The sequence below is a fragment of the Patella vulgata genome, chromosome 2 (assembly GCF_932274485.2).
Source record: "Patella vulgata chromosome 2, xgPatVulg1.2, whole genome shotgun sequence".
Lineage (NCBI taxonomy): Eukaryota > Metazoa > Mollusca > Gastropoda > Patellidae > Patella > Patella vulgata.
Window position 1 is genome coordinate 55,519,961 of NC_065880.2, and position 10,999 is coordinate 55,530,959.

General features: G+C 34.4%; 1 protein-coding gene across 4 annotated transcripts in view; it reads right to left on the bottom strand.

Annotated features, from left to right (window-relative positions):
• The window catches only part of LOC126809853 (repetitive organellar protein), a 74,750-nt gene that overhangs the window by 7,005 nt on the left and 56,746 nt on the right, over positions 1-10,999 (bottom strand). For all 4 annotated transcript variants that reach the window (XM_050534670.2, XM_050534669.2, XM_050534667.2 and 1 more), the window contains 2 exons: positions 4,335-9,419; positions 2,778-2,924 (listed from right to left, as the gene is read on the bottom strand). In XM_050534670.2, the coding sequence (XP_050390627.1) occupies positions 2,778-2,924; positions 4,335-9,419 (5,232 nt within the window). The remainder of the gene's footprint in view (positions 1-2,777; positions 2,925-4,334; positions 9,420-10,999) is intronic.

Genomic DNA, 10,999 nt, shown 5'->3' on the forward strand with positions numbered 1-10,999 from the left:
TACGTTCTAGCTCAATTAGAAGGAGAATTATTGTGTTCCAAAGACGCTGCCAATCAAATTAATTATCGTTTTGCTTACCCGGAGTAGAACATGCTCATTATCGAACTTAGACAAGGTATTGATGTAATGAAACTATACACCAAGTTTCATCACTCTCACTTAATTAGAATTAAAGTCATCGTGTTCCAAAGCATCAACCAATCAAATTGCTTATCTCTGTTTACCCTAAGGAGAAAATACTTAATTAGAACTAAAGATATCGGGTCCAAAACAATCGACCAATCAATTTGCTTATCTCTGCTTACCCTAAGCAGAAAATGCTCATCTTCGAACTCCATTAAGGCATTGACCTAATAAACACCTTCACCAAGTTTGAACATTCTAGCTCAATTAGAAGGCCGGACGGACGAATGGCGGACAGACAGACAGACAGACATTTTAATAGTCCCCTGCTTTCTTACATTAATTTCAACATCTAGAAGAGAGAGATTAGATGGTTGAATGGTTAGCATGTGCGCGCTGTAAGGTCTGTGATTCAGTCAACTGGGGTGGTTTCGATTCCCCAGTTGTACGTGACAAGGAGTGGGTTTTCTCCGGTTTTCTCCCACTGCTAAAGACCCTTATGCGCAATTATTGAAATAAAATTGAACCATATGTTAGTCCCAAAATAACCTGGTTTGTGTCAAGTGGACATTAAACTCCGGTTTCTTCCCACTGCTAAACGCCCCTACGTGCAATTATTGAAACAAAATTGAACCATGTTAGTCCCAAAATGACCTAGTTTGTGTCAAGTGGACCTTAAACCCTATCTCTCTCTCTCTCCCCGACAAGGGGGAACGCAGGAGAAACTCTCTGGGTCAATACCAAATTTCCTGGTTAGCGAGCCACATTTGTTTACATTTGTGTTTTTGATAAAACTTTCAAAATATGCACCAAATGACTCAACTGATCGTTTGCCATTGACATTTTACCTGATTTCAGTCTTACACAATTTTAAAAAAACCTTCAATTTTATGACGTCACTTTAAAAAAATGTAGGTCAAATATCATAATTCTAAACGAACCAATTGATTGTGAATTGTGAATGCTTTCCAAATATATGGCGATATTGAAAATTGGATAAAAATTGTAGCACTAGTAGGATTTTAAAGATTGACTTAAATTTTCAAAATGGCGGCACTTCCGGTGAATTTTAACTTTATGAGATTACTATAAAACGTTGATAAATGATAGACAAATATTTTTAAATAAGGAAAAATTAAAGAAGTTGAAAAACTGACTTCATCTTCAAAGGCAGGATACGCTCACATTTTACAAGAGATGGATAGAGAACAAGCTAAAACCAAAAATGATTTTTTGTACAATCAGATGCCATAAGCCAGAAAGTTATGGCCTGAAATGCACAAATATCGACAGGGACTAAGATTTTTGGAATATAAAGATATGTTTTAAGTTTTATCAAAATCAGATAAAATTTTTGAACTCTAGAGGGTCCGTTTATACACAATTTGTGTACAAAGAGCAGCTATTTTGTCGGGCAGTTTCATTTTGATTTTCCCAAAATTCAAATTCAACCTTCATTATGGTGGAATCGTAATATCTAAATGGTTTTTAAAATCGGAAAAAAAATTGTGACCTCTAGAGAATCCACAAGCTAAACATGCGATTTTTCGACCAATCAGCGGTCATAATTCAGGAAGTTACGTTCGGATAAGTGTGATTATCAAAAGGAACCAAGATCTTTATGATAAAAACATATATTTAAAGTTTCATCCAAATTAGATAAAAACTGTGGCCTCTAGAGGATCCACAACCTTGATATACCATATTTTTACACTATTTGCGTACAAGGGACGGCCATTATATCCATCAGTTTTTTTTGTCCGATTTTCACGTAATTCGAACTCAACTATCATTAGTGTATAACTGTGATATTTTCACACATTTTTTATTTTTTTTTTTAAATCCGATAAAAATTGTAAACATGCATATTAAGTTTTATCAAAATCGGATCAAAATTGTGATTTCTAGGAGGTCCACAACCTTGATATACCAGATGTTTACACTATTTGCGAACAAGGGGCGGCCATTTTGTCCGACAGTTTTGGTCCTATTTTCACGAAATTTGAACTCAACCATCATTAAGGTGTAACGGTGATATACTAAAACCTTTATTTTTTAAAATCGGATAAAAATTGTAACCTCTAGAGGGACCAGATGTTTACACTATTTGCGTACGGGGGGTGGGGGTGGAACGGCCATTTTGTCTGGCAGTTTTGGTCGGATTTTCATGAAATTTGAACTCAACCAGCAACACGGTGTAACGGTGACATATTCACGTGAACCAAGATCTTTGGGTTATAAACATGCATTTCAAGTTTCATCAAAATCGGATCAAAATTGTGACCTCTAGAGTGTCTACAAGCTAAAAACGTGATTTTTCGTACAATCAGGGGCCATGATCCATGAAGTTATGGTCCGATACATGCCATTATCGAAGGGAACCGAGATCTTTGGGAGATAGACCTATATTTCAGGTTTCGTCAAAATCAGATAAAAATTGTGACCTGTAGTGTCCACAAACAAATTGTAGACAGACGGACGGACAGGGGTGACGGCAATATACATCCACATGAAAATAAAGAATAGCTGCTCATGGAGCGCTATCCTTGAATATATAACATTACTGCTTCAATTGGTGAATCACTCCATAAAGATGACATTCCTCATTATTATCTGCACATAAAGATAAAATTTTAAAACAAAGAATACATTACCTTCATCTGTGTAGACATATGTGTTTGGTAAAGTGTTCTATATTGAGTTTTCATTGTATTCCATTCACTTTCTTTCTCTCTAAGAGCTTTTGACAAATGTCCTAATTGATCATTGAGGTAACTTCGATCTTCTGCTAACTGGCTCACCTAAAATGAGTGTATAAACATGTATACCAATTAATGTTATTTAAAACCTAGATCGGAAGTGTCACATTTCTTTTAATGCATGTTATTTATGCTAACTCCATTAAACATACATTATGCAAGAGCTAAATCTGATTATTGCAAGTCTTTATTTAGGCTTCAGATGTAATAGAAATTATAAATCAGGTCTTTATTTACACAACAAGCACAAAATCAACTCTGTAGACCCACGGATGGCTTGGATTCGGCTTGGATTTAAACAGGATTTCATTGATTGGTTAAATTTTTCAATGGCGTCGTAAGCGGAGATTAACCGTTACGTTGACGTCATACTCCCGGAAATTTTAGATCGAGGCTAAATGATAGAGTGTACGAAACAAGGCCGCTGTTGCGCGAGGCCGCATGTCAGTCAATTTGATTGAAAGTTCGATATATACGGCCTCGATATTATGTTTAGTTGTGGTTAAAATGAGAGTTTGGATGTCGGTATTATACGCTCTTTTGTCACTTGCATTTACAGAAAAATTATTGAAATTGATAAACATCGCAGCTAACATCGCAGCTAACATCACCCCAGTTGAATTGCAGCCCCATTGGATCATTGTTTCCTATTTGTCTGCTTCGGGAGTTACGTAGGCCTACCAGTTACAGTACAAGAGTACATGCAGGCTAACAAGAAGTCGGCTATAATTATGCCTCATTGATTTGGTCCATTCCTTTCAAACTTTCGCTTCTTATCTATATATTAAAGTCTTATTTTTAATTTGTAGTAAAAATAAATGTGATACGAATTGAATTGCAACCCCGTCTCAAACCGAATAGGCCAACGGTACCACATTCATTGAAAACGTTACTTGATAATCGAGATTATGTAGGTGGAGTTAACGCCTGTCAATCAAACGATCGGCCATTCTCGGAGACGGTGAAGAGAAAGTTGACTCCTATTTCTAGTCAAAAATTACAATGATGATAACTTTTTTCAGAATCAAGTAATTTGACTGAAATTTTCAATATATTCTTCTTTCATCATCTATTTTTGAACTGTATTAGCAAGAATGGCCAACTCTCTATTAAAATTTCCCATAATGTATCTTTAATATGTAGAAACAATTATCATATTCTGGGCCTCTGAAATTAGTATAACATTACCACTGAATTTGATTTGACAGTCAATAAAATCTTCGAGAGATTAGTTCATTTAACCAAATAAAAGAGGCTTCTTATTTGCTACCAGAGTACAAACAAGGACATTTCAATACATTTTGGGAAAAGTTAGTGGATAAAACTGAAATGAAGCACAAAATTCAAGCTATAATTTCCAAATAGACATCTACTTTAAATAGACTGCTTAATTAAAAAGAAACTATATAAGTGACATGAAAAATGATAAAGATTTACAAAAGAAAATTTTACCTGCATGGCAAGTTGTTGACATCTTTGTTCTCGTCTTTCATGATTATAGTGTGCTTGATTCAAGTCTACTAATGATTTATTCTTCTGTTCTATAGCCTGGTTAAACTGTTGTAGTAATTCATCATACTCCGACTGGAATTTACTCATTTGATCTCCGCTAGAAGAAGCAATCTCTAACTGGGACTTCAATGACTTGGCCTCAAAAGTTAGCTGTTGGACGGAACTTTTCACTTCTGCCAGTTCTTGTTTCAATTGAGCATTTTCATCAGTTACACTACTACCCAAACTTTCTAAATCATTAACACGTTGTTGTAGAGTATCTTTTTCTCGTGCAAAATGGTCTTTTTGTTCAACTGTAAGGCTAATCTCTTTTTCCATGCTATTCATTTGCTGGAGTTGGTCATGGAGCTCTTCTATTTGTTTGGCCATGTTGTTATTGTCATTGAGTGATTTGTTGTACTGTTCATTTAACTCACTGAACTCTACCTCTAGAGTATCCAAAGACTGGAGTCTAATGCTCAGCTCTCCTATCTGTCTATTACATTTGTCCACGGTTAATCTTGATTGTTCTAATTCAAAATTGAGTGTTTTATTTTGACTCTCAACTTCTGTTAAAACTTGGCGCATACCATGCTTTTCAACCATCTCAGATTTCAAATTTTCCACCATTAATATGGATTGTTCTAATTGACCTTGGAGTGCTTTATTTTGATTTTCAACTTCTGTTAACACTTGACACTTGTCATGCATTTCATTTTTTTCAGATTTCAGATTGTCCACCATTAATCTTGATTGTTTCAATTCAACATGGAGTGCTTTATTTTGATTTTCAATTTCTAATAAAACTTGAATCTTGTCATGCATTTCATCAACTTCGGATTTCAGGTTTTCTATAAGGATATCTCTCTTCTCTAAATCAACACGCATCAACTCGATTTCTTGACACAGATTTTCTGATTCTTGAGTCTTTAATGACATAGATTCAAATGAAGTAGTCTGTTCAGCTGCCTTTTCCTTTTGCAAGTTCATGAGTTGGGCTTGGACTTCTTCAAGTTCTTCTTCAAATGCCGACGATTCTTCAAGTTTCCAGTTTAAACCATCAATTCGTTCTTTAAGATTTTGATTTTCAGAATAAAGTGACTTCATTTCTGTTTGGTAGGTTCCAATTGCATCCCTTTCTGTTTCAAGAGATTCAATTTTTCTTTTTAGACCTTCAATTTCTTCCTTGCTGGTCTGTTTTCCTCTTCTTGACACTAACATATCTTCTCTAAGCCCTTCCATCTCTTCCATAAGTTCATCTCTTTCAGATTCCAGTTCTACAATTCGACTATGCACCTTTTCTTGATCTTTCACTTGAGTTCTGAATTTTTCAACCTCTTGGGCTAATTCATTTCTTTCTTCTTTAACTTGATCTAACTGAACCCTAGTTGTCTGAATTTCTTTTATAAGTTCATCCCTATCTCTTTCTAACAGATGTATCTGCATTTCCATCCCTTTGGTATTTGATACACTTTTCTCCAAAGAGTCTTCTTGTAATTTGCTAAGCAGGAAAGTTTTTTCTTCATTCTCTCTCTTCAGATTTCTAACAGCTTCCCTTAGTTCATCAGTCAATATCAGAAATTCCTGATTATCTGTTTCCAACATGCCATAATGCTGGTGAAGACTTTCAAGTTTATTTCTCAATGTTTGAGAATCATTGAAGTAACTTTCATTCAATTCAGTTATCGACTGATCAACGAGAGATTTCTGTTCTGTTAATTCAGATCGAATGGCTTCTGATCTGTCAAGTTCATCTTTTGCTTGCTGAAGTTTACCTTTTAAAGCTTCTATCATATCTACTTGATCTTTTAATTTGTGGTTCAGAGTTTCGTTATTCAACAAAAATGTTTCATTCTGAACCAGCAATTCTTTGTTATTCTTCTGCATTGCCATTAGTTCTTTATCAGCTGTTTCCAGTGTGTTTTTAAGATATGAATTTTCTCTTAACAGTTCCTCGTTGGTGGTATTCATTTCATGTATTTTAGCTTGAAGGGTTTGAGTATGCTGTTCTGAATGTTCCTTTTCTATCATCAAGGATTCTTCAGTATATGCTGATCTGGTATCAAAGGTCTGCTGTAAAGTATTAATTTGCCTGTTCAGATCTTCTGCTGATATCTTGAGCGCCGAATTCTCATTTAGAATAATATTGTATTCTTCTTCTTTTCTTTTAAGTTTTTCTTTGACTTCATCAAATGTTCCAGATAATGGCTGGCTGTTTTTCAAGGATTCAATTTCCAACATCAATTTATCATTTTTATCCTTAAAGGCCTTCAGTTTATGTAGCATTTTTTCGCACTTGACTTCAGCAATTTGTAGCTTACCCTTCACATGCCTATTTTCATCTTCTAAAGCAGCACATTTAGCTTCTGATTTTTTTAACTTCTCAGACCATGTGTCAGATGGAGAAGAGACTACAACAGGAGCAGTAGTCTGCTGTAACCTTTCTCGAACCATTGGAGATTCAATCCTTTCAACATAATTAATTTCTTTCTGCTGTTCTTTTGCATTTGGGTTTTTACAAGCCTCCAATTCATCAATCTTCTCTTGAAGCAATTTGCCATGATTAGTTAATTTTTCTATTTCTGTCAGATATTGAGAAAGTCTATCCTGTATTTCTGTTTCATGAAGTCTAGCTGTTGCAATGATCTGTTCCAGTCCTTCACACTGTCCTTGTAAAGTTTCAATCTCAGTGCTCAATGTTACCTTCTCAGCCTTCAATTCTTCTAAACTGGATGTTAACTGATTATTCTGTGTCTGCCATTCTTCTGTGGAAATTTGGGTTTCCTTTAACAAATGTTGTAAATTTTCTACTATTTCCAGTTGCATCTGAAACTCTTCTTTGATCAAAGTTTTCTCCTCTTGTAACTGACTATTCAACTTTTCAACTCTCGACTTCTCAAAATCAATTTCTTCATACTTTAATTTCAAACTTTCATATTCCATGGTTGTTTCTGTAAGAGACTGTTTTAATCGGGAGTTATCTTCTTTGATGACCTCAACATCTTCTAAAGCTGTTACTTGCCCTAACGATTGAATCTGTTCATTATTTTCAATTTCTGATTTCAATAACTTATTTTCTTCCATTAAGGATGTAATACGATTTTCATAGTCAATGGTCTTTGTTTTGAGCTCTGTGCCATCAGAACCCGCTGCTTGCATTGTGTCTTTAAGCTTCTTCACTGTCCCTTGTAACAGCTCCTCCTTCTCAATAAGTTTTTGTTGTAAAGTGTTTAAGCTTTCAACATAGACACTAATTTCTTCATCTTTCGCTGTTTGGATTTGTTTTATTTCATTTTCTAAATCTTGCAATTTAATCTCCAAATCATTGTTTTCTTGAAAATCTTTATCATGGATGTTTTGTAGCCTTTGCAGATCTAGATAAGCCATTTCCAATTTATGTGACATCTCTTGCTTTTCTTTTTCCTGAGCATCTTGCTCTTGCTGAAGTTTGTTTATATGATCATTCAACTTCTCAACTTCCTGCAGTTTTGCATCGACTGACTCGTTGCTTAATATCACCATCCTCTCTTTTTCGCTAGTTAATTCAAGCTGATATTCTTCTTTCTCAGAATACTGCTCTTGAAGAGTTTTATATCCAGAATCTATCTGTTCAACTTGTTTCTTCAGCTCTTTGATATACTCATCTTTCTGGTATAAAGTTGAGTTATAACCTTCTTCAACTTTTTTCTGTACAGACATATCTGCCTGTAATCTTTCATACACCAATTTCAGTTCCTGGATCTCTAATTTTAAGTTTGTTGATTCGCCTTTTAGCACATCTATTTCAGTTTGTTTCTCTTTTAACTGCTGTTCTGAGGTGTACGTAGCATCTGTAAGTTGCTGAACCTGTTCTTGCAACTGCTGACAATATTCAGCATAGGACTGTAACTGTTTTTGTACTTCACCTATATCTTCGCATCCTGATGATTCAGTTGTTTCTTTCAAACTCTTCAATGACAATCGCTGTTCTTCAAGTTCTGTCACTGTCTGTTCTACACCTAATTCAAGTTGCTCATTATTTTGATTTTCTGCACTTAAAGAATTTTCCATTTCTGCTATTTTTTCCTCAGAATTTTTTAGTTGGGATTTGAGTTTTTTAACAGTTGCTATAGCTTTTTTCAAGGTAAGAGTTTTTTCTTCAAGTTGTTTCGTTTTATTTTCAAGTTCCATCTTTGCACCATTGAGTTCTTGAGTGATCAAACCCATCTGCTCATCCACATCAGAAAGCTGGGTTAATCGATCTTCCATTTCCTGAAAATTTCCAAGCAGTGATAATATTTTGTCATCTTTCTTTTTAATTGCTACAACTGATTCCCGTAGAGACTTTTGTGACTCGTCAAGTCTGGATTGAATTTCTATCAATTCACCTGCATTCGTTTGTAATTGTTGATTTAACAGCTGTATCATGTCTAACATTTCTTTCTCTTTTTCTGATGAATTTCCTTGAAGTTGCTCAAGTATATTGTTGGTAGTGTTTAACTGTGAATGAAGACTTTCTATTTCAGACCTTTGAGTTTCTTGGACAGATAAAGATATCTGCAATGACTGCTCAAGAGTTTCAGCTTTGAGAGGGTATTCTAGGAGTTCCTTAGATTTTTCTGATTCAGCTTCAAGCTTCCTATTTGCAGAATCTAACTGAGATTGAAGACTCTCTTTAAGGGACTTTTCAGATTCCTGGTCTGATAAAGTAGTCTGCAGGGATTTTTCAAGTGCTCCAATCTTAAGCTGGTGTTCCTGTTGTAATTCTTTAGATTTATCCAGTTCACCTGATGATTGTATAAGTTGAGATTGTAAGGAAGACAAGGAATCCTGATAAACTGTAATTTCCTGCATAAGATGAATCATTTTTTCTTCAATTGTAACTTTACTGTTTTCCTGGTCTTGAAGCTGTTCTGAAAGGCTTTTGTTTTGTTTTTCTAAGAATGCAATTCGGTCTGACCATACAGTTTGGTCCTCATCTTTATACTTCAACTGTTCTTGTGAGGATTGGACATAATTTTGTATTTGTGAGTTCATCTCTGTTATAGTCTCAGTTAGTTGTTGAACCTGAAATGATAGTAAGCAAAATAACAGACTAGGTAAAATTTTTGAAGAAACTGAAACTTTGTGCTTTTTCATTACAAAAATAGTCAACAGGCATTAATTAATATTTGTATATCATACTTGCAAATTTATTCCACTGCTTAATTTTGTGTTTGCTTGGAAAAGAATATAATATAACAGATGCAGCAGATGTTACCAAACTTACTTTTTAATATTTAAATAGGTCAGCTATTGATTTTTTATCTATAATACTATAGCAAATACATGTTTTTCTGTGTGTTGCATATACATATATGTTAGTCATTTCATTAAAAATAGGTTGCCAGGCAACGAAACATATGCTCACAGCAGCTAAATCATCCGAGCGGTCGACAAGGGTTGTCGCATATTTATTCCTTTGTAGGTAATTGTGGGACTTTACAAGACAGTTCCACACAGATCAGATTATAATTTTTGCTGTTTCAGGGTTCACAAGGTTCTACAAACTGAAACAAGGGTCTCAACTCTGGAAGTAATCTACAAAAATTGTTGAAATTCGACAGACTTTTTCGTTTTACTAATTTAAATAATGCATATTAATTTCATACAGATCAGATGATCACTTTTGTCATTCAAACGTTCACAAGGTTCACAATCGCCATAACTCTAGAAATTATTGACGGAAATTGCTGAAAGTCAATAGACCTCTGTTACACAAATTTAAATGATGCATAATAAATTTCATACATATCAGATAATAACTTTCATCAATCGAGTATTAACAAGGTTGAACAAAGTGAAACAAGGGCCATAACCCTAGAAGTAATTATTGTAAATTGATGAAATTCAATAGGCTTCCTGGTTTCACTAATTTAAATAATGCATATAAATTTCACAAAGATCGGATGATAACTTTTGGGGTTAGAGCGTTCACAAGGTTCAATAAAGGGAAACGAGCCATAATTCTAAATGCAATAAATTTTATACAGATCGGCAGATAACTTTAGAGGTTAGAGCGTTCACAAAGTACAACAAAGTCAAACAAGGGCCATAACTCTAGAAGTAATTAATGGAAATTGCTGAAATTTAATAGGATTCTACTCTAAACTAATTTAAATGATGCATGTAAATTTCATACAGATCGGCAGATAAGGTTCAATAAAGTGAAACAAGGGCCATAACTCTAGACATAATAAACGGAAATTGCTGAAATGCAATAGGATTCTTCATCTCACTAATTTAAACCACATATATTAATTTTAAAACAATCGAATAATAACTTTTGTGGAGTTAGAGCGTTCACAAGAAATTGTGGACGGACCGACCGACAGACGGACGGGGGCGACGACAAAATACGACCACATTTCCATGTGGGCATATAAAAATGGAAGAAAGAAATTAAGCACTATTTATTATTAATAAAATAATGTCATATTGGTGTTTAGAAAGAAGCAATAAAGAACATTCACGTAATTGATAATGATATAATAAGTAAAGCCTACTTTCTATGTACATGTTTCCGCACACGATTTTTTGTATTTATATGTAGAGAAAATGTCTGAAAGGTTTTGGGAATCCCACATAAACCACATCATAAGTGAAGA